The sequence below is a fragment of the Talaromyces rugulosus genome, chromosome II (genome assembly GCF_013368755.1).
Source record: "Talaromyces rugulosus chromosome II, complete sequence".
In the NCBI taxonomy this organism is placed as follows: Eukaryota; Fungi; Ascomycota; class Eurotiomycetes; order Eurotiales; family Trichocomaceae; genus Talaromyces; species Talaromyces rugulosus.
This window is the reverse complement of record NC_049562.1, coordinates 1,954,920-1,981,509: the sequence shown is the minus strand read 5'-3', so window position 1 is coordinate 1,981,509 and position 26,590 is coordinate 1,954,920. Positions and strand designations below refer to the sequence as shown.

Genomic DNA, 26,590 nt, shown 5'->3' with positions numbered 1-26,590 from the left:
TGGAACACTTTCGGGAATGTCGAGAGGCTCAAACCCTATGGAAATTGAGCAATCAAGAGGTTGATGTCACTGGCCTCTCAGAATTCGTCAAGCGTGAAGGTTACTTCAAACAAAGGGATGTTGTCATGTCTTTCAACGGCAAATATCACGCGTAATTTCTATGCACGTTCTTTCTAAAGGACTAGTACATAGGCTACTGGCATCTTCAAAGGTTGTAACCTGAGTGGTGCTGACTTGTGGTCCTGACTTCATCAACTGTATCCAGTCGAATTCGAAACTGTCTTCACCTTTTTACACACTCTTCATTTGGTCCTCTCCCACTTTGATCTGGAGATTTGATCGGGAGATTTGACTTCTTCAACTACTACTTTCTCACTCCCTCGTAAAGAGGAATTTTCAATAGTAAATGTATTGAAAAGAAATGAATCTATTCTTCTAAAAGTTCAGCACCCCGAGAACATTATAAATACCGCGGCAAGACCGTAATCCAAGAATTTTCACATTCTATACATCTTGCATGGTAACCTAACATGTTTCAACTCCCAGTAAGCTCCGGATTCACAATGGTCCATCAAAACTGCAGGCTTGCTAGTACCCCAATTTTTAGGATGGTAGACTGTCTCGAAATGACAGATGTGCTTGAACTTGAACGAAGTCGCTGTCACCTCTTGATGGTTACTAGTTCGTCGAGAATAGGCCTAGAACACATAACGAAAATTCTGATTGTCTTTATCGGTCATGTCCTCCAATGTTCCCACATAATGGCTAGGCTGAGAAGCATTTCCACCAATGCCTTGATTCTTATTTCTTCTTCTGTTCTCACCCCGCAAATAAACCCACAATATCACCACACAAACGACCTCCAGCAGGTGAGAAACAATCATACTCCATATACCGAGCGAGTACAGGGGTTTCTGGTTGTTCTTATAGAAGAAGGGACCGGCAATATTCCCTGTGCAGTAACCGATGAAGAGGACCCCACTGGCTGTCACCTTTTTTGTATGCCCTGCTATGTTGGTAGTAGTCAAAGATAATAGCATCACAAATGATGCATTATAGGATCCCGTAAGCTATAGAGATGTCAGAAATCCGAGCATTTTCTCAGAAATAGAGGGGCTCTCACGTAGTAACATATGAGGCGGCCAACCTTGGCACTTTGGGGCACAAAGCGAAGACCAAAGGCAGCGGCAATATTAGGCGCCAAGAAAATCAGCAGCATGAGACATCTACTGTTAGGCGGCATTTTTGCGTTAATCCAGACACAGGAAAGAATGACCACAGAGATGAAGACTCCATATGGAATCTGGAGCAAGGTAGTTCCGACTGCGACAAGTCAGTGACCCTTGAATCAATGTTTATTAGGGCTGATGACACCTTACGAGTCGAAAACCCAAATCCTTGAATGATAAGTGTACCGAAATTAGTGACTCCTCCGTTGACAATAGCCTGGAAAAAGGCAATGAGGAAGAAAAGATGGACCTTGAAGTCAGTGATTGCTTCTACAAACTGGTGCATTTTGAAATGCCGGTTCTCAATTCCGGTCTGGTTCTCCCGTAGTCGGTTGATCATAATAGTTCGTTCTGCTTGTTTAAGATATTTAGTAGTTAATGGCGAATCGGGAAGCACCACGAGCATGACGATTCCCCATAAGAAACACAAAGCGCCAATGATGACGAATTCATATTTCCAGCTGGGTAGGGAGCCTTTTATTTTGCCAATCCCATAACCAAGCACCCCACCGCCTGCAATACCTAGTCCCAGGGATGAGTACCAAATTCCAATTCGAATAGGCTGCTCGCTTCGTTTATACCACATGCTGGTGATAATCATGAAAGAGGGATCGGCACAGGCCTCTGCAGCGCCACTAAGCCCTCGGAGTACAGCGAGTGTTGCGAAGTTTTTTGAAACAGCTTGAAGGGCAAGGAAGACCCCCCATAAAATGATGTTCACGCCCATATATTTTGCGGTGGGAAGTCGTTGCATTAAGAGATTCGTCGGTAGTTGCCACGCCAAGAACCCAAAATAGAAAATTGAGGACAACCAGCTATACTGAGTACCAACTAGATGAAGGCTTTCGTCAATCCCAAAAATTGCTGCATATGAAAGGGTGGTTTTGTCAATCTATCAAATCAAATTGAATACAGTCAACGAAATATCCAAGCATTTGATGCTATTAAAGGCCAACCCTATCAGAACTGTCGGTTACTTACATAAAAGAATATGTAACACACGCTAAGACAAGGAAGTATAATCCAATCTATTTTGTGTACGAGCCGTTTCTCCTCCTCTGGGTCTATAGGGCTCATGAATCTCATCAGATTTGAGGATGGTGTCGTTTGCCGGGAACGCATCTTCAACATGATTCACGTTCTGTATTTTTGCAAGCGCCATTGACATGATAGGAATCGGGTAGTAGCAGGCAGGGGTGTCGGTGTCCAACTAAACCGTGCAAGCATTCATTGGAACAGAACGAGTTTTGTTATGCTGTACTACTGGGCTACTGACCCTTATTAATGGAAAATGGTGGGTATGATCGCCTTAAACATGATTAACACTTACCCGAGCCTTTTCCGTGGGGTAGCATTCGGAATAGTACCGAGTAATTTTCATGCGGGGTACTCGGAAAAGCCCCAGAAGGATAAATCCCAACGGTGGTTCTACGCCATGTGCCGGCATGGATTATTCAGACGACGATGAAAGCACTACCCAGTGTAGTTGGAAGTCTTTAGATTTCACGCGGGATACGAGAAACCAAGGGTCCCCATGCGGAAAAAGCAAAGGTGACATCCGATCTTTATAAGATGCTCTAACCTAGGAGCTGTGAGCAGATTCAGTAACGCACAACGACTGTAGTAAAGGCACTACGAAATTGATATGACTGCGAAGCATTTCATTAATTATGGCTCTCATCAACCGCCAGGTGCTTCTCTCGAGTCACTCAGCTCCCAGCCATGAGAGAAAAGAATGTCCAATTCCCCCATCCCTGCGACTGCCAATGAATCGAGATGTCCCCAATCTGTGAGTCCAGTAAATCCAGTCACAGGTAAGTTATCCTCAACTCCGCCTTCTGGCCATTGTGGTGGATTAGGCTGCATCGAGGGGATCATCATCAAATTGGAGCCTCTTAGCCCCCCAGGATCTTCAACGCTGCGATTTTCAACCATCCCTTTATTGATATGCAGTGGCCCATTCACAGACTCCAACTCGTCCGACTGGACGCCCGCATGGTAGGTAGAGACCCCAATTTCCGGTATTTCATGACCATAGGAGAGTGTGTTATCTCTAATGGCATTTGGTTCTTGGTGATGGCCATCCTGATTCACCGCGGTCCGGGCTTCTTGGCGAAGCTCCTCCAAAACAACGATGTAGCGTTGCACGAAGGAAGACCGTGAGCCACAAGTGGCCAGGTCCCGTTGGGCTTGCTCCCCTGTTTGTAGATATTTTAGAACTTCCTCCGGGTTGCCCTTTTGCGCAGCCAACTGAATGACTCGCACATACAAAATCATGATGGCGGAAAATCCGTAATAGTGGGTAAACTGTGCGCGTAAATCAGCTTCTGAGCTCGAGTGATATGAAAGGCTATCTTCTTTACCCAAAACGTGCTGTACATTCGGTGTTTTTCACAAAGTTCACGAATCATCGTGGCAATCTTCGTGGCAGCTATAAGACAAATTTGAATGTACTGATTCATAGTTTCGCTATGAGAGTCATTTCGTTGTTTATCCCGATCCATAAAAGTTCCAAGGTGCTTTATCATGAATGGTCGATAGAGCAAAGTCTGCGCATGGTAAAAGGCTAGGTTTAGCACCGTATATTGGCGTTGGTATATTAGCATCAAAAGGTCAACATTCGAGGAGTCAAGAAATCTGGAAATTTCCTGGCGCCAGCAGGTAAGATCTGCGCCATGTTGAGCGGCGGCTAATGCTTCTACTTGAGAGCTTGATCTGTGAGCTCCGTACATGTCATGTAATATACGGCCAATAATGACCGACAGTTTGGCATGGTATAAGGGAGCCAGCATTATACTCTGTGAATTCCCTGCCAAGGGAAGAATCTGGTCTGGGAGAATTTGAGAGTCATCAACAACCGCAGGAAAGTCTTGGTCAATGTCATCATCATGGAATATTCGTGGGCGACCTAAGGCGGCACTGAGATAGTTGTCCAGGCTGTATGCGCACCAAAAGACACGCTTTCGACATTCAAAATCAACATGATCGATACCGGCGCCAATTTCTCGCTTCCGGGTGCGATGCAGACCGATGGTCATAGCGAGCCGAGCTGTCGTCCCGAATAAACTCCAACAGTGATTGATGCGAGACTGAGACAGAAGATAGAAACATTGAGCCAGCCGCGCCTGTACACTCGTCAAGCGGACAGGGCCTGTCTCAGCGTTTAGCTGCTGTTCCGAGGCCGCAAAATAGACCGCACTATCAAGTCAATGAGTTATGCTAACAGGAATAAAAAGGAGGTAGATAAGGGAAGGAAAATCACAAAAACGGCCATGCATTTGATTTTCACACGGAAATGAACGCATATACAGCTGACGAACCTGGTTGTTGACAAGTTGGCTGGGGTTTGATCCGAGTCTGACTGACATTGCTTTGCTTGAGCGAAAACCATAAGTACCACAGCGCGTTTCCCTCGCATACTGGGACTGACAGCTTCAGATCTTAGTACGGCAGTATAGAATTCATCAACCCAGCCCTCGACCTGCTGTTGGTGAAGGAAGCGATGTGTGGGGAAAGCAAAATCAAAATATCTTGCCACGAGCGCGTTGGCCTCCTTTTTTGGAGGCAGTAGCATGAAGGCTGACTCGCCCCTTGGCAACGGACTGTCCCCAAAGGTGAATATGGGCGCGTTGACGGGCAGCTCCAAGTATTTATACAATTTTCTTTGCGCCCGAACCAGGAACGAGACGCCGGACGAAGGGCCGACATAGTGACCCTCCAAATCTGTTTGATGGGGCTCAAGAGATGCGCGAGATGGTGGATTATCAGTCGGTTGACTTGATTCTGTTATGTTGAGGCGAGAATGAAGCAAAGGTGGCAACCTAGCTGCTTCCACAGTAGGATCCAATTGCTGCTGTTTCTGTTGCTCATCACTCTCCTGCACCGGCTGCTGGGCTATACGAACATGGGGCACTTTTCCCCTATTATAATCAGCGGTGTATTCGCATGTTTTGCCAGTTCGGTTGCAACTATTGCAGGGCAGAGTCCCTGTGCAACGTAACTTCTTCCTAGGTTGATCGTGAGCTTAACTCTCTTTCTTCTATCTATCAGGAAGACAGTCCATGATTCATCACGCATCAGCAGCAGAAAAATCGAACTTACCTTTTGCAGGTATCACAAGCGCGAGTTACCCGTACGCGTTTCTTGTCGCATCGGCGTTTACTCGGTGGTTCCTCCGACGACTCCATCGAACTCTTGCCGGGAACTAGAAGTAGAGGGGTAGCGCAAGTGATGATAATTTGACTGTTAGCCTCTGTATCTGACGTCTCTTTTGGTGTTTGATTCTTGGTGATGTGGGGAGGTGCGAGCTGAACATGAAGGAGGAAAGGGCCCGGAGATTTACCCGTCGAGAGCTCACCTGACCGTGCGTGCCCCGTGGCAGACAGAATAGTGCATAATTACCAAAAGCCATGGTTTTTATTGGCACAGTTGATAACAAGTCGAACAGTGCCAGAAATTCTACTGCTGGGCTAAAAACTAGAGGAGTTTTTCTTTGTCTCTTGCAGATTGGCAGTACGTTGCATATTCTTGTATGTCCACTCTCCAGCTGTCTTTATGTGGTGAAATGTCGCATCAATTGATGTATCGACGAATAATAATGTATTTTTTATTTATTTATATGCACTAGATCAATACATTCACCATTCTCACCACTCACCTTCAGGCCTTGGCGCCCACTGCGACAGCCCTAATATTTCCCCCATCCATCTCTAGCCCTAATCCGGGGCCCCGCATAAGATCCAACATGCCATCCCCCACCGCCCATGGTCCTCCCCAGTAGAAGCCCATGCGATAGCCATTTTGATATGACTAGAGTCTGTAATTAGGACGCCTCACGAAGGGGAATTGTTTCATATGGGTCATAGTTGGCATCCAAGCCGACAATTCGCTCGACAAAGGCATCGAGACAGCCTTCAACCGCCTCCGTATTCCCCCCTGGTGAAACCTCACCGCAACCAACGTTCCCCTCGGAGTCTGTGATCTTGACGTTTGCTTGGGCCTATTTCTTTGCTTGATTAGCTACTATTCAAGGAAGAGGGTTAAGTCAAGACTTGTCACTTCTGAGCATTACGACTAGGGGAAATCAGAAATTCTTACTTCGTAACATCATCGAGCTAATTAATGGAGAAGGGCGCATAAATTACAGTCTATTGAACCAATTGGTAGCACGACTGCGCTACTTTCGATGCAGAGAGAATATGGAGTAAGGTCATTTTCCAGAGACCTCGGCAGTACCTCGGAAAAGAATCCTCGTCTCGGAAAAGTTACCGACATCCAGGACCAATCGGAAAAGTTGTTCCATTATAGAGAACTATTCCCCCTTCCAACTACATTTGCATATGTACTTATCCGAGCTCTTACGATTGGAGGCAAAATACATCTTTTACCAAAGTGGTTGAAGTCATGACACATCAGACAGGCCTTTTTTTACAGTCTGCTCTCTCATTCACATACACCAGAAATCACCTGTATCATCATTGACTGCAACAATGGCTTCAGGTCAAACATTCCGGTTGAGTAGCGGCTATAGTATGCCCGCCATTGGCCTGGGCACATGGGTATGTTCAAGACCCGGGACCACAGTAGCATCTACCCTCAATGACTAACATATACCTCAACAGCAATCAAGGAACGATGAAGTTCGCGACGCAGTAAAGACAGCCCTGGAAGCAGGCTACCGACACATCGATGCGGCAGCTGTTTACGGCAACGAAAAACAGGTTGGAGATGGAATCAAGGCGTCCGGGGTACCACGCGGAGAGATATTCGTAAGTATCCCCCAGTTTGCATGCTCCCCAAAAAAGTTGATGTGAGTTTTTTGGTACATAAGACTAGCTGTAGGATTTACTGGAAAGTTAACCAGCAAGTTGTGGAACACGCACCACGAATCTGAACACGTTGAAGCGGCCTTGAACAAGTCACTCGCTGATCTCCAAACTGACTACCTTGACCTCTACTTGGTGAGTTCACATTAGTGAGACCTACCACTCCCTGACCATGTTACTGACTCGTCATGTTTCCTTGAACAGATCCACTGGCCGGTATCATTTCGGCACTCTAACGAGGTAAGTGGTCACAATTATACAATCATACTGCATTTCTCGATGTCTAACTTTTTATATCATCTACACCAGATTTCGTACTTCCCGAAGACGCATTCGAGGCTGTTCAGAGCTTGGAAAAGCACAAACGTATGAACTTCCCCGCAAGACTTGGTGTTGACATATTTGGTGAAGTTGGCGAGGCCAGCGCCCAGCAGAGTGCACGGGAATGGGCAGAACAGCAGAAGAAAATTGGAAAATAAAACGCTAAGCAGTCTACTTTGCTTTTGAAGGTGGATGCCATGTGCATAGATGATCTTTCTCTTCTCGCCCTTTTGCATATAGAAGATTTCTACTTTATTTAGATTCAAAGTAAGACAAAATTAGTATGAGCTAGAAATCTGATACTTCGTTTTCTTGGCCTAGTATTAGATGACTTAATGCTCGATCAAGTATTTCCGAATTTGGTAATAATGGCGGGTAAAAAAACATGAGCACAGATCAAAGCAAGTTCATCTCGTGGGGTAAACTAAAACAGCTTACCTAGGATATACTAGCTATACGGCAGGAAAAATCACAACTCTTAGCGAAATATTATTGGTGGCATAATATTTCCATGTTTGTAGGCATTGGATAGCCTTCGTTTTCCGATGTGGTCGATCCCCCCCACAAACACCGACTTATCCGTGTCTAGTAATTATCAGGTGGGAACTATAGTCTCGGATAAGGGTCTAAGACATCTCTCATTGCTTTACTCAGTTAGCTACAAACTGCAAGTTTCTTGGATGTATATCCGAAGGAGCCCCGCACTCTTCCGGCCAAGTTCTTACCCCATGGGGAATTTACTTGTAGGGACATTAGATGCCCCAGGAAGTTTAAATTTAATAGCACCAGGTTACTTCTATTTCTCGCTTTAAATAACTAACATATCAATATCCTTCTTCGCTCTTTTCTTCCCCATATTTGCCCTATTCGAAGTTCAGCTCGCATTCATGGATAATCTCAAGGACTCTGAGGAAAATCACATTGAGCAATATGCGCTCGACAAGCCCAAAGACCAAGTCGCCGGGACGATGCCAACAGCTTTGTTGAATTGGTCACCAGAAGAAAGGGCACAACGAGAGAAGAAGCTTGTCAAAAAAGTTGATCTTCGACTCCTGATAATGATGTTAGTTATGTACATCCTAAATTACTTGGATCGCAACAACATCGCGGCAGCAAAGCTGGCCGGACTGCAAAAGGATTTGAATCTTACTGGGAATGAATACCAAGTAAGATATTGTCCAGCTATTATGTGATGAGAAACAGAAGCAACCTGGACGTCTGACCGTAGTGCAAAGATCTGTGTTAGCATCCTGTTCGTCGGATATCTCCTCATGCAAGGTAGGTCTAGCCTTTATAACTTTTATATCACGAGCTAATCATAGTAGTCCCTTCGAACATGATTCTAAACAAATTTGGTAAACCTTCGATTTACTTGCCGGGATGTATGGTCGTATGGGGTGTTATCTCCTGCTGCACTGCTGTCACAAAAAGCTTCAGTGGCTTACTAGTCGTCCGATTCTTCCTTGGATTTGTTGAGGCCGCATATTTTGTAAGAAAATGAGCATACCCTATTGCCAAATGCTTGCTAATATCAGTTGACCTTTCTCAGCCCGGCTGTCTCTACCTCCTGTCGGCCTGGTATACAAGGAAGGAATTAGTCAAACGGACCGCGCTGCTCTACGCAGGCTCATTAATTTCAGGTGCATTCTCGGGTTTAATCTCCGCTGGTATCACGAGCGGCTTGAACGGCACAAGAGGTATTGCAGCATGGAGATGGCTTTTCATCATTGAGGGTGCGTTGACGGTATGTCTCACCGCTTTTTTGTCGCCCAAATGAATGTCAAAAGGCTAACCTCTGCAGATCTTTGTGGCTTTGATCGCCTTCTTTATTGTCCCAGATCTTCCCAGAACGACATCCTGGCTAAGTGATGACGAGAAAGCGCTTGCGGCCTGGAGACTCGAAGAAGATATTGGTGAGGATGATTGGGTGGACAGTGAGCATCAAAGCATGTTTCATGGCGCAAAACTAGCTATCATGTAAGAGGAATCTTTCAACTCCTGGGACTTGGCCATTGAACTAACAATGTCTGCTCGATAAGGGATCCAAAGGCTTGGTTACTGCTTGGTGTCATCTACGGCTGCACCGCTGCCGGTGCTGTAACCACTTTCTTCCCAAGGTATGTAGACATTTTTTGAAAGAAAGATGAACAGTGAAAATTGATGTCTTTTTCAGTGTGATGGCTGGACTTGGCAAGGATAACATTGATACCTTGCTCCTGACTACGCCTCCATATCTCATAGGCACAATTGTCGTATTGATCCATGCCTGGCATGCGGACCGAACAGGTGAACGATACTTGCACATGTGCCTTCCACCCATTATCGCTATTGTATCTTTCATCCTAGCTATGACAGGCAACAACTTTGCGGCTCGCTACGTGTAAGTCCACGCAATTATGTGCTGTATATCGGTAAGTCATTAACAAACGCACCTTTAAGCGCAATGTGTATCATGCTTGGTGGCATTTATTCCAGCTACGTTGTCGCCCTCGGATACATCTCAAACGGTAAAAGCTCTCTACTTGCGATTGATATTGCAATACTTACTAATAGACGCAGTCCTACCGCGCCCTGCAGCAAAACGTGCAGCTGCTTTGGCCTTGATCAATTGTCTCAGTAATGTGTGCCAGATTTACACGCCTTACCTTTACCCTGGTAAATATATCCTTTGTCAGAAGGCCATACGATATATGATTCATATGCTAACTGTTTAATATAAAAAAAAGACTCAGCCTCACCTCGATATATCACCGCGTTCAGTGTCAATATCGGCATGTCCTCTATGACGATCATATTTTCCACCATTCTTCGTATTTATCTAGGAAGACTTAACAAGAAACTTGACCACGAAGAGGGTACCGATTTGGTTGTAGATGCGCATGCCAATGAAGAACACGGCTTGCCCCGGGTGGCTGTGAGGCAGGGTTTCCGATTCTTGCTATAAAAACATGGCACCACACTGGACCAGTATTTACATGGAGGCATTGATCTATATTTTACATATGTAACCATTATAGCCTGAGGGTCATCCAGTTCAATGTTAGCATGACTGTATTTTTGGAATTACTGGTAATCTTTTTGGTCGATTCTAAAGAAACTGATGTCACCACATTAATTGATGCTCACAGTAAATAAATATATGGATAACGAGCCCTCCGTCAACTGGTATGTAACAGGCTGCGTATCAACTGATATTCAATAACATAGAACATTTGAAAATTTTAATGTTGCGCAATTAATGTGAAAGCGGCGACATCTAGAGATGCTGACACCACATCTTGAGCGAGTACCTAGCTAGAGTGTTGCCAAGCACATCAATTGATACATTGATTTTTATACATATGTACAGCTATGACCAACAGGCCACAATTACATGTAAAATAAAGTTGAAGAATAATCTATTAGCCATGGGATTGAAGTTGTAGGATAACACTATTTACATCACAAGTCAAATCGATCCATCCTCAAAAACGAGCTGCTGCTCTGCAGCCCAGATGCCCAACACAAATGCAATCACACTACCAGGTTCCATACATACATCGAAACGGGAAAAAAAAATCTCACGGCAGATAATGCAAGACACAGAATTGCATATAAGAAAGAAACTGCAATCAAGCGGAGCGGTCCAATGGGTATAAAAGGAGAGAACGTATTGGAGAGTGCTCAACGCGTAGCGGTAGGAGAGAGGGGAAAGGCAAAAGAAAAGATGTCGCTTCCCAGAAGGGTTTATGCATGCCAATGCAATGATTTGAAAGGAAAGGATAGATAGTACAGAAAGGATAATCGTTGTGCTTGCGTCTTGTACAAGTCGCGACAATCGACAGCATGCCAAAGTTCATTCGAAGGGGTAAGACCGAATGAAAATGGAAGTTTTACTTAGATCACCAGTGATTTCATGCCGTCGTGAGTGCGGAGAGTCACATGTGGACTAAAAAAGAGTGAGGGTAAAGGATGTATGTGACAGTTTACTTCTCAGCATGGATGTTTAACCAACTCATGTCTGAGTTGATGTTGGTGCGAGATGACGGATTGAATGAGTCTTGGTGGAAAATGGCACTTGATCCTCGTGCTTGTGATTGTCCATCATGCGGCATAGGCTCGCTATGCGTAGTGGCTACATTGCGCGCACTCGACTGATAGAGGCTTTCGGTATAGTTGCTGCTCGGAGGGCGAATCCCAGGATGTGACCAATGTAGCGTGTCGTTGATGCTGGCCGGTATTCCAGACGAGAAGGCATCCCGCCGGTCATGCTCGTAGTCTTCATCCGAAACCGAGCTAGCAGAATCGGCACTAGAAATTTGGGCAGTATGTCCATGGTGAGCAAAGCCACGTCCAACTGTAGGTAAACGCTCGCTGCTGGGGTTGTGAGACGGCAATCCGAGAGGTCTGGGCTCTTGCAAACCATAATTCGGTGCAGTGCTCTTTTCAGGCCCACGTGGCCAAGCGTCGCTTCCGTAGTCGGACCTAGACTCCTGAGAAATATCCGAGTCTATCGTGTTGCGATGCGAGTTCATGACGTCTGTAGCCGAAGTGTCTTGGAAATACTTGCTCCAGCCTGCATTGGTACTTCGATCGCCTCGGGTGTGGTTAGGATCCAGGAAGCGTGTCGCCGTCGGATTTTGAGGCTCGTTTGTTGTAGTGCTGTTATTTTGTGGGATAAGGGGCCGGCTAATAGCTCGATTGTTGGTATTCACCATTGGCGTCGCCGACGGATTGCCCTCGGCAAACTTTCCCGAAATCATATAAATTGAATCAACCGCCGAAGGAGCTTGACTTCGAGCCATCGGAACAGCGGACTGTGCCAGAGGCTCGATACCTTGATCTTGAAAACTCAGCCGGTCTTTATCGTCTGCAGCGGAACGACGACCGCCCTTTTCTGTCAAGTCCTTCTTGCGGTTAAGGCGGCGCAAAATTAGGAGGATAATAGCCAAGAGAAGGGCTACACCAGCTAAAGCACCTAGTGTAGCTCCGATAATAACGTTGGTAGATGTGCCACTACCGCCTGAGGACGGAAGGGCTGTCGAAGATGCAGATGCAGATGCAGTTGCAGTGGCCGATGTGGTAGTTGATGTGGCAGTTGCTGTAGGAGCGGCACTAGTAGTGGTTGCGCCTAGAGGGTGCTGGAGGGCTCCATTCTTCTGGCTACCAAACAGGGCAGTGGTATCGACCCAGCTATTTTCAGACTGATTGAAAAGGGTAACTGGGTCTTTCTTGCTTCCGCCGGAAATGACGACCAAGCCATTATCTGACTGAGCTATTGAGAAGCCGGTGCGTGAAGTTGAAGGAGCAGAGGAGGAGTTGTAAGATGGGAGATTTCCCCAATCTCGCTTTTGAGCGCCTGTCGAGGACGAAGAACTAAAAGTCACGGGTTCGCCGGGCCAAGCTAGATTGCCCCCTGACTCTGATAAAGCAACATATGAAACGTTGTTTGGAGAGGAGGCCATATCAAAGATCTCAAGAAATTTACTACCATCGCTGTTGGACTGCAGAGCCACGCCAGCGTCGGAGGGAATACCCGCAGCCAGGGACACGCCAGAAGGTTGCCAGCCATTGCCGGCCTTGTAGAGAAAGACCTCGGTATTTGTCGGCGTTCCTCCGACATAGACAGCGGTTGTGTTATCCCAGGGCAACAGAACGGGTTTGATTGCGGCGGCAACACCACCTGCCGAACCAGATATAATTCCATAATAGCCGCCAGCAGTGGTGATTTCAAGGGTGGAGGTGGATGCATCGTAATTGCTGTCGGCAGAACCTGCATACACGAGGATCGAGGAGCTGCCAGCCAAGTAAATAGCACTATGGTTTACCCGGTTCTGCATCTGGGTGGTCGGCAATGATACGGTCTCCCATTTTTTATCGTTAAAGGAGTACATTTGGACACCTGAGTAGGTCAAGTTGTGGGAGTATCCTCCTACTACAAACATCGCCTGATTGTTGGGGTCTCCGTCGGCGCTTCCGGTGACACAGGCGGCACCAGTGACGGAATGGCCCATGTCCAAGGTTGTCCAGTTTGCACCTTTCTCCAAAGGGAGCATCATCAGCGTCGATGGGGTATAAGCGTAGAGGGCGTTATTGTGAACGACTGAGCAGTGCCCATCCAGGGACGAGGGAGGCTCTGGACTCGACATGGCGAGAGAAATATCGGCGTAGGTCGCTGAATATTGTGAGAGGGTGATCTAAAGAGGTCGTGTCTCTTGAGTTGTCAACAAGGCGAATAGATATGTCGTTGAGCTAATGATGTATATAGTTATTGCATGATCCGACGGTTACTGTTCGTTAATCTTCCACACACGAAAACTCGTCTTATCAAGAGAGCAAGATTGGTCGCAAACAAATCACAGAGATGGTCAACCGATGGAACGAGGCATCCTCACTTCATCGAATTGGAGTGTTGAGTGGACTGAGCCCAAGGCTGCTACTACTTGCGGTTGTTGATATATTCCACCAGATCCGATCGGGGAGCAGCAGCCAAAGATGCAAGTGAAGTGAACGGGGGAGACGAAAAAGCTGCAGCCTACTCTATTGGCGAGAGAGTGAAACAAAAAAAAAAAAAAAACAAGGTCGTGCTGGACGGAGAAGAGAAGCGATCTGACGGCCAGGACAGAACAGCAGGATGGACAAAGCGAAAGCAGACAGGCAAAACAGGGAGGAAGCAAGAAGGAACGATAGAAGGAAGGGCAGGGATAGACAGAGAGAGGAGGAGAGAAGCAGAAGGATCAGAATCACGATCAGGAGGATTGACAGTCGAACGGGGGCAGGAGAGGGGGGCAATGCGAGGTCGTGGAGCGCTAAGCCGCATTAGGCTTACGGCAAGGGACCAGGGGCCGCTGCGGTTGAGGGTGAAACGCCGAGGCTGGCGCTAGCATGCTAGACCTGCTACCTAGTCTTACAGTGCTGCTGCTGGCTTCTTTCTCGAATCTCCGAATCAGCCCTCACTCGTCATTCAATTAAAATCACCATAATAGGGCTGCGTCCACTGACGACGACGCATGCCACTATTCTGCAAAAAAAGGGAAAAAGGACTCGAGAAGGCATGGTGACTGCGATTGTCCAATTATTCTAATCCCGGCCACTAAGCGCCTAAGGCCAGCCGGATCCCCAATCTAGCACGCCCCTATTGGTATCCCATCCATGGACCAGCCACCCCAATATTCGGGCCTTGTCCAGTCGGTTTCCATTGTTTACAGAGTACTTTTACCACTTGTCAGCGATCTGCTGTAATCAACTACATTCCTTCTGTCTCACTGTGTTACTGTTACGACAACTTACCACTGGAGAGTAATACAGAGTACTACGGAGTACTACTTTACATACTAATACGGATGTAGACGTCGGACAATACAAACGCACATCCATGCAGGTGCGTTTGGAACCCGCGCCAATGGCTGCTGTCAGAGGCCCGGCGCTAGTCCAATACAGGAAGGTTATGGTCCCAATTTGGACTATAAGTGGGGCATGCCAGGGGGGCCAGCGAATCCTGCACGGGCGCGTGGGGCTGTTCCCGGCAGTGGTCTTTGCTTGGGCCTCCGTGCACTATACATAATAATACAAGAAGTATACGGAGTATTACTGCAAGAGATATCAACAATGATAATACATGAATAGCAATAATAATAGCAATACGTAGTTGAATAGCTGTGAGTTGGTATTGATATATATTAAGGTGCATCCTACCCCAGATTTGGCCCTCCCACACTATGTCCTCCGTCCCCTGTAGTATTATCACTATCATTATTATTATGTCAAACGGTAATACTCCGTAGTTGACGAACCCTGACTGCAAATGGGCCAGAGCGCCTGACCCGTCAACCAGGATCCCCGAACTAACCTAACAACTTAACAGAGCATGTTGCATTATTTGCGATTAGATAATCCGCACCTACGTCAACGGAGTTGCGTGTGCTCCTTTTCGACTTGGGGCAAAGACAGGCTTGTCGTTCCTGCTGGCACTTACTCGTCGTGATCCGCTTTTATTTCTTGATTTCTTTTGCCCAGGCTGGAGATCTCCTTTTACGGATCTCGTTCCTCTTTTTTTTTTTTTGTTCTGTGTCTCTACAGAGTATTATTAGTTAAGATCTTTTTTCTGTTTGTCTGTCTGGTCTGTCTCTTCCGCCCCTCCGGCTGATTGGGGCCGTCGGCCGAATATCCCACCTTGGTAATTGGTACTACTACCCCCAGTCGACACCCAACTTGCGCCTCAATAATAATAATCATGTAGTAGTGTTGGTCAACTGCGTGCGCAGGTGTTGGAACACTAAGCACCCAAGTTAGTTCGCGTTGTGGTTGTGGTTGTACATGTCCTGTGAGGCTGTGATGTTATTAATAAAATGTTACCTGACAACCCTAAAGTCTCTCGAGTCTGACAGTTATTTTTGTAACAACTAATAATTATTATTTATGGAACTGGGCTGGTAGTTAATAATGCCGAAAAAATTTAATTGACTCGGAACTGTGCTACTCATTAATTTAAAACCGACGAGGCGGCCTATATAATAATTATCGAGGGTTATGAAACAGTAGTGGCTGTCCCGATGGCTTCCACTTCGTATAGTTAGAAATTATTATTTTTTCCGATGGCATTCACATTACCTGCCTGAAGCCACAAGTGACTCATCCCAAAAGCAGCAGCCAATAACCCATGCCATCAATATCAACAATTAACTAGTGGAAAATACATAACTGGCTACTATCTTACAACCAACGGGGCTGAACTACCATGTAGCAAAATACTTCCCGAACGAAACCCACGCCAACGGCTGAAATTTTTTTGGGTCTGGCAAGGGTTGTATGTGAAATGACGAGACGAGAGCATGGCCGAACTCAGTTCTACCCTTGCTGTTGCTTCCAGGCGTGGGCACGTTGTAAGAGCCGAGACAGATTGGCCGCCGATGCATCGTCGGCGGGGAAGACGTAGTCCATGTACTCCTCGTACCGGTCGTCGTCTAGCTTGCGACGCTTCTTGACCCGGCGAGGCATCTGTTTCTCGATGGCCGCAAGGTCCTCTGCCGAACCATGTGTCTGTTCAAACGCTTTCCACGCGTTCAACAGTTCGACGCGCTGTGGGCGAGTTAGCAATAAGACTCACAAGCGAGAGAAAAATGGGAACCTACCTCTTCCTTCATATCCTTCTCTTTCATGACCTTGCTAGCCCGTTCAAAGATCTTGCGTGCTCGTCTCTTGGCTTCTTCACTAACCGGCCGCTCTTCTTCCTCTTCCTCTTCCTCCTCTTCACCTTCCGGAATATTAATCTCAAACCGAGCATAGTTGATCCAGACCTTGACGTGGTCTGTCTTCTGCAGTAGTCGTTCGTACAATTCCCGGGTCCGGTCGTACTCCCCTTCGTACTCTTCGAAATCGATGTACGCTTTCCACACAAGCTCAGGCATATCAAGCAGCGATTGATCAATCCCCAGTTCGAATATTCCGCGCGCCCGTTCGAGGTCTTCTAGGCCACGCTCTAATTCGGCAAATTTGATCCAGGCCTGACTGTTTGCTGGGTTCCATTCAATGTGCTTTTCATAGAGCGTTCGGCATCGGCCAAACTCAAAAAGCTGGCGTTCCAGATCGATATATCCCCGGAACAGCTTGTCCTTGGGACACATGCCAATCGCTTGGCCCAGTGTCTTCCTGGCTGTTTGTAATTCCATCTGACGGATCTCGAATTGAGCTTTCATGAGCCAGATCTTGGAAAATGTAAATTTTTTGTGCGGAATAAGCTTCAGGCATTCGTTGTAAATCTGTCGAGCTCGTTCAATGTCTTTGCTCTCCATCTCTTCCCACAAGGCGTAGAAGATCCACAGGTAAATGTATCTCCGCCAGTGGCGCTTTTCCTGTGACGGCGGCATCTGCGCAATAGCTCGCTCGTAGACGTCTCGAATGCGGTCTGCATTGCCCGATGTCTCTTCAAGTCGGGCAAAATCAAACCACACGTCGTAATTGCGAGGGTTCTCCTTGACCTGCTCTTCGTATTGCACTCGACGTTTGGCCATAATCACATCCTCAACACCCTCTCGGTCACCAAACTGCTTCTCGAAGGTCGTGTATGCTTGGTGCAAGGTTGTCGATTTAGAGCGAGGCAGCCGATCCAGAGCAAACTTGTAAATAGACCGAGCACGCTCGTATTCCTTCAGCTTGGCTTCGAATTTTGCGTACGAAATGAAAATCTTCTCGTCCATAAAATCATCCCCAAGGGTTTCGATCGCAAGCCCGTAAACTTCTCGAACCAAATCGCTCGTTCCGTATTCCTCCTCGAACCGAGTCCACTTGATCCAATTTCGTGGCTCGGGGTGAACAATCGTGAAGCGCTGAAAGATGGCCCTGGCGCGATCAAATTCGTTGTATCTCTTCTCGAGTTTGATATATGCGCCCCAGGCGCCCTCATCAGGTTCCCACGACATCCAGCGCTCGAATACCTGACGCGTTCCCGGGATGTTGCCTAGGGTTTCCTCCATGTAGACATACTTGTACCAGAGCTTATCTACTCGTGGCAGGATCGTCACCGCTCGGTCAAGCAAATTGCGGGCATGGTTGATATTCCTGCTCTTCATCTCCGCCTCGATGTATCGAATCCACAAGATCACCGCCGTCGAGTCCACATCCAGAGCTCGTTCGAAAACGGAGCGCGCTCTCCGAAACTCTTTCTGTTCCAGTTCCCATTGTGCATAGCGCATCCAGTTGTTCATGTTAATTCTGTTGCGCCGCACATAGTCCTCAAAGTCCTTGCGTTTGCGGCCCTGGTGCTCGTGAAGTTCTTCCAAGTCGGCAAAGCGCTGCGTCGGTGCTTGTAGTGCCGTTTCTTGTCTATCGACGGCTTCGCGAAGCAGCTGCTCTGCCGAGATCTGAACAGGCGCAGCGGCCTTGTTTTTGACCCGAGGGGGTCCTCGTGAAGACTCCATGGCAAATTTCGTATCGCCTGTAACACCTTAAACAGATACGATAAAAGGGCGAGGCGGAAACGGCCCTGTAATCTCCGCGTAAAGCGCGTCGCCTAAAGCTTTCTGTCAAGCTCAGCGGCGATGCGAGGATCGAATAGCAATGTGTCCAACGTAGGCAGGCAAAAGAAGGAGCTTTTTCGATGCGTTGCGGAATTCTCAGGGTGGGTCTCCCGCCAGCTCCAGAACGCGGAGATCACGTGATGGGCTAATTACTCAAAGCTCTTTCGATCTCTTGCGACGCCACTTCACCACAACCTTTCCACCATCCAGCTCGACTCCGCCCGACCCAGTCATCTGTCGCCCAGGATGTCTGCCGCCGAGGATTTGTTGAGGGATTTTGAGGACTCCGACTTGGAGGATCTCGTAGAAGAAGAGGAAAATGGAGTGGAAAAAATGGAGGACGTGACCGAAACGGCGGAAGAAACCCAGAAAGAAGAAGACACCGGAGTCAAGAATGACTTTGAAGTGGCCATGTTAGCGGCCGACGAACTCTCTCGTCTACACAAAGTTCTTCGCGACTATTACTCGATTCGATTTCCCGAGCTCGAGACGCTTGTCACGAATCCCATTAACTACGCCAAAACAGTCGCTATCCTGGGCAATGGCCCTCTCGATGACATCAAGAAACTTTCGACCTCATCCGACAACATGGTCGGTGCTCCGTTGAACACGGTTTTGGACGGTCCTTCGTCGATGGTTGTTACAGTCGAAGGCACAACTACGCGGGGGAGGGAAATGACCGAATCCGAGCTTGCAGCCGTCCTCAGCGTATGCGAAAAGATTTTAAAACTCGACCGTGAACGAACGGCGCGCATAGAGAGTGTGCAGTCTCGCATGACGGAGATTGCGCCGAACCTGACCGCTCTCATCGGATCACACACTGCAGCACAATTCTTGAACCAGGCCGGTGGCATTTTAGAACTAGCCAAAATTCCAGCTTGCAATCTCGCTGCACAGGGCTCGAAGAAACAAGAAGGATTGGGGTTTGCGACAAACGTCGGCATTCGCCAACAAGGATTTTTATATCATTCTCCGATGATTCAAGACATTCCAAACGATGTCAAACGCCAGGCAATGCGTATCGTGTCGGCAAAGTTGGTACTCGCTGCGCGGGCCGACGCTGCTCGAAGCAGCCTGGATGGATCTATGGGCGAAGAGCTCAAGCAACATTGTTACCAACGCCTAGACAAGCTGACTGAACCGCCACCGAATAAGGGACCTCGAGCGTTGCCGGCGCCAGACGACAAACCGGCGCGAAAGAGAGGCGGTAGGCGTGCTCGCAATGCCAAGGAAGCTGTGGCCACGACGGAAATCCGAAAAGCGCAGAACCGAGTTGCCTTTGGTAAAGAGGAACAGGAAGCTGGATATGGTACGGGCGATTCGTCGGTGGGATTGGGTATGCTCGGGCAGCAGAACGACGGGCGTATTCGCGCCATGCAGATCGACCAGCGAACCCGAGCCAAGCTGAGCAAATCCAATAAAGGCTGGGGTGGTGCCACTCCTGTCAGCGGCACTGCGACATCGCTGCGCGGCCCCGGGAGCGCAAGTGTCCTGGGTTTGCGGTCGTCAGGAGTGGGCACTTCTCTTGGGGCACAGGCTGGAACGGCCAGTTCTATCGCGTTCACGCCGGTGCAAGGGCTGGAGCTGGTGGATCCCAAAGTGCAGGCTGAGCTCAACCGCAAACGCAAGGCCGAGGAGGACCGATGGTTCAAAGGCGGCACCTTTACGCAGGTCAGCAGCGAGGGCTTCAAAGTCCCCGACGTTCCAGCGCGCAAGAAAGTCGACACTGGGGATGGGAAGATGGCACCGCCGCCGTTGCCAGGGAGAAGGTGATATCAAATGAAGTAGAAGTTGCATTTTTCTTCCGGCGTTCTGGGTGATATCGAGCTCATGACTTGATGATACCAATATCTACATCTAACTTACTGTATATGTACCGAGTGCTATGAATAAATTAAGAATCCTTGTTCTGAAATGTTATAGAGACAGGCTCTATCTATCATGCTGTATACACATATGTACGTAAATGTATAACATGGCACCTATAGTTCAATGTTAGCCTGCAAATCCGGGGCTCGTCCATAAGCGGCTAGACCGGATCGGATGCCACGCTACCGCTAGCCGCAGCTCCTTCCTCTGTAGCGGCCGATCTTCGTCCCCGGCGTTGCAGATGTTCTTTACGTCTCTCTCTCGCTGTCTGTCTGTCATTGATCTATCTCTCTGTCTCCCTGCCGCAAACAGGCCATCTATCTCATCAGAATCGCCTCGATGGCATGCTCCAACACAACTGCGGTTCGTGGCGATCGAACAGGAAAGAAGACCGCCGCCCGTTGAGGATGGCGTGCTCGACCATCCCCGGATCCTTTGCAGTGTCCACACAAATTCACACACCGCCCGGATGGATCCTTTTTTTTCCCCTACGCCGTTGTCGCAATTATTAATTCTGGCCCACGTTGCTGCTAATTTTTCGCAATTCCTCTGGTCTCTTGCGCATGCGCCGCCTTGGGTCGAACAAAGGTGACATCCGCCCCTGAAATGTCGTTTCGTCCGCCTTCAAATGCACATTCTTTCTTCATTCCCAGTTTCCTGCTCGTGCGCATTTCTACCTTTTGATTCTCACCCTTTTCACCTCCTCGCCTTCGCTCATCTACTACGACGCACCTTTGCTTCTGACCGATTGACCGATTCTGCGACAATGGCCGCGGTTGTTGAGACCAGCGCAACCGCCCCCGCAAATGCGCCCACTGTGACCTTGAGAGCGCCGACGACGCTTTTCCATCACAGCCTGGTGACCAAGGATTTCGAGCTGCTCAAGTTCCACGCGGCTTCCGCCTTGCAGCTGCAATTTGGCGGACAGCGCCACGAACAAGTGGTGACCTCGGACGACCGATTGATTGCCTCGCCGTACAATGAACCACTGAACTTGCTGGATTTGAGACGTCTCGACACGCCAAACCAGCTGCTCGCAAAGGCCTTGACCATACTCAAGCCCCTGCGTGACGACTATGCCACTGCTCCATACACCGAGTCGTTCAACTGGCAGGCCGTTGTCGATTTCCTGCGCGATCTCTCTGCCGCCGAGGGCCACCGATGGAAGAAGCAAAAGTTTTACGTCGTCACCTTCCGCTCGCAGCTCCTACCGGTCATCGACGATCAGCGGCTAACTGACCTCGATTACTATTCGCACCAGGAAGCCATAGCCAGCGGTGGTCTGCTGAAGTATTGGTTCGGCACCAAAAATGAGAAGCACCAGAACCTGGCAACCTGTATGTATACCTATGTATACCTTGTGAGGAGTATAGCTGACCGTTTAACAGGCATTTGGAGAGCGAGAGAGGATGCGCGAGCCGGAGGCACTGGCCCTTGGCACAAGCAGGCCAGGGCCGCGGCCCGCGAGTTGTACGACAGTATTGTTTTCAAGACATTGAAACTGGTCATTGATGACGATGCCTCCTCATGGGAGATCAATGACTGGACGAGCGAAGACGACGATTAGGTGGTCTTCCACTGTGACGCTGTTACGAAATGTTGCTTTTTTTTTTTACCCTTCTGCTTTTGACACACTCTGCATCTCGGGTTGGCATTGATCCATCTTTGGCACTGCATTGCATTTGCATAAATATCCACATACACTTTGACATTCACATACACATCCACATACACAGGCTGTCCTCGTTGGCCACAATGGCAAGACTGCGACTTTGTTCATTTGATCACGGGATTGTTTTTTTTTTTTCCACTGCCGTCGGGTATACACGGTGCATGGCAGTCCTATTGCGCGCTGCTCACAAAGCCAAAAACCTCAAAAGCCTAGTTAGTCTCTTTCGGGTGGATAGACAGCAATAGATTGTTGTTTTCTGTTTCCATGATGATCGTGCGTCTTACGTATTAGAACCAACAGTGAGCGTCTTGTAAAAAGCAGACAGAGCCGTCGATGAAACAATGATTCGGGCACTTGATATCCTATTCCCCGTTGCAGTCGAGCGAGAGAGAGGCCCCAAAGTTCGTCGGACTCCGAAGCGGCTGTTTTCTGAAGGCCGGGATTTAGGCCGCGCTGGGGCACCAATGGCTCGCTCGCGACGAAACCACCGAGTGCGTCGTGCCCAGCCTGTAGAGACCGATTGCCAGCCCCGTCCGCCTCCCACATCGCCCATCGTGGGGCTGTTTTGAGGATGGTTGTTGTTGATGTTGTTTGCGCTGCGGTGCGGGACTGCGGCAGATTTGTGGAGCCCAGGTTTTTCGGCCACCGCCCGCTGCCCCTCGTCGCCCGGCGCGGCCAGACTATTAGTACATTTTCTCCCCCCCTCGAACTTTTCTTTCCTCCTGCTCATCTCCCATCTGTCCTTCTCAGATACATCCACCGTGAGTTTCTGCCATAGGTCTCCATAGACCCGTGTGGCATCCGAAGCTGACCATCGAATCCAGTTGTTTTTCCCCCTCTTTCAGACAGCTACAATTCACAATGGCCGCCCCCGCCCACAAGTTCAAGGTCGCTGACATCGTACGTGCCCTCCTCCAACATCTTATCCCTCATGGTATAGCTAGAAAGCATAAATTGACAGTGCAATTCAGTCCCTTGCCGCCTTCGGGCGCCGCGAGATCGAACTCGCCGAGATCGAGATGCCTGGTCTGATGGCCATCCGCGCCAAGTATGCCGCTGACCAGCCTCTTGCCGGTGCTCGCGTTGCTGGTTGCTTGCACATGACCATCCAGACTGCCGTCCTCATCGAGACCCTCACTGCTCTCGGTGCTGAGGTTACCTGGACTAGCTGCAACATTTTCTCCACCCAAGACCACGCTGCCGCCGCCATCGCTGCTGCCGGTGTCCCTGTGTAAGTCAAATTGTGATACCTGCGATGGGTTGTGCTAGCAGTTGGACTAACGAGACTTTGACTTGTAGCTTCGCCTGGAAGGGTGAGACCGACGAGGAGTACGAATGGTGCTTGGAGCAGCAGCTTACTGCCTTCAAGGATGGCAAGAAGCTCAACCTTATCCTCGACGACGGTGGTGACCTGACTGGCCTTGTCCACAAGAAGTACCCCGAGCAGCTCAAGGACTGCTACGGTATCTCCGAGGAGACCACCACTGGTGTCCACCACCTGTACCGCATGCTCAAGGACAACAAGCTCCTTGTTCCTTCCATCAACGTCAACGACTCGGTCACCAAGTCCAAGTTCGACAACTTGTACGGTTGCCGTGAATCTCTCATCGATGGTATCAAGCGTGCCACCGATGTCATGATTGCTGGCAAGGTCGCCGTTGTTGCCGGTTTCGGTGACGTCGGCAAGGGTTGTGCCCAGGCTCTCCACAGCATGGGTGCCCGTGTCATTGTCACTGAGGTTGACCCCATCAACGCTCTTCAGGCTGCTGTCTCCGGCTACCAGGTGACTACCATGGAGGAGGCCGCCCCTGTTGGCCAGATCTTCGTCACCACCACCGGTTGCCGTGACATCCTTGTTGGTCGCCACTTTGAGGTCATGCCCAACGACGCCATTGTTTGCAACATTGGTCACTTCGATATCGAGATCGACGTTGCCTGGTTGAAGGCTAACGCTAAGTCTGCCCAGAACATCAAGCCCCAGGTTGACCGTTTCCTCATGGCCAGCGGTCGCCACATCATTCTCTTGGCTGAGGGTCGTCTCGTCAACTTGGGTTGTGCTACTGGCCACTCTTCCTTCGTCATGTCGTGCTCTTTCTCCAACCAAGTCCTGGCTCAGATTGCCCTGTACAAGGCTGGCGATGCTGCCTTTGGCGCCAAGTACATCGAGTTCGGCAACGAGGGCAAGCGCCCCGTTGGTGTCTACGTCCTGCCCAAGGCTCTTGACGAGCAAGTCGCCAAGCTTCACTTGGAACACGTTAACGCCAAGCTCACCGCCCTCACCCCTGTCCAGGCCGAGTACCTTGGTCTCGATGTCAGCGGTCCTTACAAGAGTGAAATGTAAGCTACCCTCCACTACACAACCTATATTCATTCGTATATACTGACTGTTTTAATTTAGCTACCGCTACTAGAGTGGATATGATACCCTTTATTTCTCACCCATCTATCTTAGGCGCACGGTGACATATAGACTTCTTTCAACATGAGGTTACGATGTTATGAAACATGAAAAAAGAGTTCTTAATCAACATAAGAACACACGAGCATTTAGCCTTCAACGGCGGAACTTGAATTCCAAAAAAGCGGCATCTTGTTTGGGGATTTGTTTTTTTAAACTTTTCATTTGTCTTGGGTTTTGTGGTAAAGGACTTGGGTGTCCAACAAACTAGGGAAAATTAATTAATTATTGTTCCACGTGATTGTTATCTTCCAGAGAACGTAGATTATAATAGTCACTCCCACTATGTAATTCTTTTTCTTTCTTTCTCCAAGACATTGAAGGTTAATAATGAGGCAGGGCTGACAGCCAGTCAACAGTATCATAGCAACTTGTTGGCAGCAGCCGAAAGCTCATGAGCATCAAGACCATAAGAACTATTCTGGCAATAATATAGCAAAAGTAGCCTACAAAATAGTCCAGCGTAAGAAGGACAGCCAATACACCCTTTGTTTTGGACAAGGTTAGCCCGGGCAAATAGAAGGGAATCAAAGCAGCTGCTGTAGAAATTGACGCAAGCGTACATATCCGCCATGCCTTTCTCTCACCTGGCGTAGGAAAGGGAAAATTCCAAGCCGTAAGATGAATGCCACAGTATATGAGACCAACAAATAAGCCAACGAGGCTTGCACAATTCATGCGACGTAGCTCTGCTTGGCTAAATGTTGCCTTTACCTTGACGCGTCCTGATAATAGATCCAGGGTGCTAACCCCTGCGAAATCATTGCATTTGCGAGGTGCAATAAGATCGAGGTAGTGTTTCAGAGTCGGCTCTTCTGTATTCGTGGTTGTGTCTGGCGGTGGTGATGATGGGACGTTGATAATAATCGGAACCGTCACGTCCTTGGGCTTATGCCACCATAGCGCATAGGCAATAACTGCACATAGAACATATGCCGCTGTAGCCAGCTCAAGTGGCGTTACATGAAGGTTAGAACCAGGCCGGGCCACTATGTTGATCGCGAACCAGGTACTCTGGCAAACAGCGATAAATTTTACAAACGCGTCTGTTTTGCTTCGGTGTTTGATATCCTCTGTCGTAATACAAGGAAAGTCGACTCGACCGCTTTCGAGAAGCTTAACCGGGCTATCATTTTTCAGTATTGAGTATTCCTTTTTGTCTTCTGTTTGAATTGCCAGACCGCCCATCGTAGTGAAGAACCCATGGGCAAGCGTCCAGTCATCGTCATATGCACTCGCTTTTGTTGCGCTCTGCTGGCTTTTTTCGGGTTCTGGGTGTTCGTTGCTCTCGATATTCTCTGATATTTCAGTTGTTTCAATTGTAGGCGAACCACCAGTTAAATTGCAAGGCTGGGTCTTCTCCTTTTCCAAAGTTTCCTCTTCACATTCGACTTTCTGACTCTCTGATGATGGTGGTGATGGATCCTAAGTCGCATCTTGTAACTCGACATCAGTATCAGCCGACACTTTCGAGTGAACACGTTCCAATTTGGACTTTTCAAAGCTTTTGACACAAATCCGAGCTTCCCAGAACTGGTCTGCAGCAACAGCTACCAGGTACTCCGGAATAAAAATAGTCAAAATAAACCATTTCACTTGTCGCCAGAAAATGCGCGACTCAGACTCCCTTGGATTTGATACATTCAAATGGAGCACAGACCAGGTGCAGGCAAAGATGGTCGAGAAACAGCCCCAGAGGATATCAAACGATGACCTGTCGTTGTCTCCAGACTGCCAGCCCTTTTTCGCGTCGGGTGTTGTTTGTGAGAGTGTAATGGCGGGGAGTACCACGAGAAGAAGGACAAATGAGGATAAAGACATTTAATAATATTTTAGCGGTATGATCGGTGGTCCCAATTCGCAGTCTGGGGGGAAAAAGGTAAAAGTGACCGAAGATTAGAAAAACACTTTGAGCTCAAGGGCTCAACTCTCCATCAGCCTCAGAGACCAACGGTCAGGTCAGAGCAGCCAATGGTAATTTAATGATCTAGTAATTCACTAATAAGTAATGATAATAGCCATCGCGCGCGTTGTTGTCAGGTTGTTGTGAAGGATTAATAGTGGGCCCGGGGTGTTGGTGGTTTGCAATTGAACCAACACTAGAGCGGATAGAGTATAGACGAATGAAACACATACTGCAATGTGCATATGTAGTAGTGCTATTAGGCATCAGTTCTGTGTTGCGTTGTTGCAAATATGCATACAAGCGTGTAGTCAATAAT

The 26,590-nt window shown here is 48.3% G+C and overlaps 9 protein-coding genes across 9 annotated transcripts; 5 read left to right on the top strand and 4 right to left on the bottom strand.

Moving 5' to 3' along the window:
- Positions 1-698: 698 nt before the first annotated feature.
- On the bottom strand, positions 699-5,416 carry TRUGW13939_03157 (uncharacterized protein; the record flags this gene model as incomplete). Its single annotated transcript, XM_035486342.1, has 7 exons — positions 699-1,070; positions 1,124-1,323; positions 1,380-2,121; positions 3,042-3,536; positions 3,593-4,380; positions 4,539-5,149; positions 5,331-5,416. 7 exons carry the CDS (start codon positions 5,414-5,416, stop codon positions 699-701), a joined length of 3,294 nt encoding a protein of 1,097 aa, XP_035342235.1.
- Positions 5,417-6,718: 1,302 nt separating this feature from the next.
- TRUGW13939_03156 (uncharacterized protein) lies at positions 6,719-7,533 on the top strand (the record flags this gene model as incomplete). The annotated part of the gene is made up of 5 exons (XM_035486341.1): positions 6,719-6,787; positions 6,851-7,038; positions 7,093-7,189; positions 7,259-7,294; positions 7,402-7,533. The coding sequence occupies 5 exons, from the start codon at positions 6,719-6,721 to the stop codon at positions 7,531-7,533; spliced, it is 522 nt and encodes a 173-aa protein (XP_035342234.1).
- A 729-nt stretch (positions 7,534-8,262) lies between these two features.
- On the top strand, positions 8,263-10,319 carry TRUGW13939_03155 (uncharacterized protein; the record flags this gene model as incomplete). The annotated part of the gene is made up of 10 exons (XM_035486340.1): positions 8,263-8,541; positions 8,611-8,653; positions 8,701-8,864; positions 8,925-9,119; positions 9,177-9,352; positions 9,415-9,492; positions 9,549-9,755; positions 9,815-9,882; positions 9,935-10,030; positions 10,102-10,319. The coding sequence occupies 10 exons, from the start codon at positions 8,263-8,265 to the stop codon at positions 10,317-10,319; spliced, it is 1,524 nt and encodes a 507-aa protein (XP_035342233.1).
- Positions 10,320-11,340: 1,021 nt separating this feature from the next.
- Positions 11,341-13,503, bottom strand: TRUGW13939_03154 (uncharacterized protein; the record flags this gene model as incomplete). The annotated part of the gene is made up of 1 exon (XM_035486339.1): positions 11,341-13,503. The coding sequence occupies one exon, from the start codon at positions 13,501-13,503 to the stop codon at positions 11,341-11,343; it is 2,163 nt and encodes a 720-aa protein (XP_035342232.1).
- A 2,698-nt stretch (positions 13,504-16,201) lies between these two features.
- On the bottom strand, positions 16,202-18,270 carry TRUGW13939_03153 (uncharacterized protein; the record flags this gene model as incomplete). The annotated part of the gene is made up of 2 exons (XM_035486338.1): positions 16,202-16,432; positions 16,486-18,270. The coding sequence occupies 2 exons, from the start codon at positions 18,268-18,270 to the stop codon at positions 16,202-16,204; spliced, it is 2,016 nt and encodes a 671-aa protein (XP_035342231.1).
- Positions 18,271-18,615: 345 nt separating this feature from the next.
- On the top strand, positions 18,616-20,142 carry TRUGW13939_03152 (uncharacterized protein; the record flags this gene model as incomplete). Its single annotated transcript, XM_035486337.1, has 1 exon — positions 18,616-20,142. One exon carries the CDS (start codon positions 18,616-18,618, stop codon positions 20,140-20,142), a length of 1,527 nt encoding a protein of 508 aa, XP_035342230.1.
- An 862-nt stretch (positions 20,143-21,004) lies between these two features.
- TRUGW13939_03151 (uncharacterized protein) lies at positions 21,005-21,805 on the top strand (the record flags this gene model as incomplete). The annotated part of the gene is made up of 2 exons (XM_035486336.1): positions 21,005-21,575; positions 21,627-21,805. 2 exons carry the CDS (start codon positions 21,005-21,007, stop codon positions 21,803-21,805), a joined length of 750 nt encoding a protein of 249 aa, XP_035342229.1.
- Positions 21,806-22,771: 966 nt separating this feature from the next.
- TRUGW13939_03150 (uncharacterized protein) lies at positions 22,772-24,251 on the top strand (the record flags this gene model as incomplete). Its single annotated transcript, XM_035486335.1, has 3 exons — positions 22,772-22,810; positions 22,882-23,141; positions 23,210-24,251. The coding sequence occupies 3 exons, from the start codon at positions 22,772-22,774 to the stop codon at positions 24,249-24,251; spliced, it is 1,341 nt and encodes a 446-aa protein (XP_035342228.1).
- Positions 24,252-24,692: 441 nt separating this feature from the next.
- TRUGW13939_03149 (uncharacterized protein) lies at positions 24,693-26,189 on the bottom strand (the record flags this gene model as incomplete). Its single annotated transcript, XM_035486334.1, has 2 exons — positions 24,693-25,793; positions 25,836-26,189. 2 exons carry the CDS (start codon positions 26,187-26,189, stop codon positions 24,693-24,695), a joined length of 1,455 nt encoding a protein of 484 aa, XP_035342227.1.
- Between the last annotated feature and the right edge of the window lie 401 nt (positions 26,190-26,590).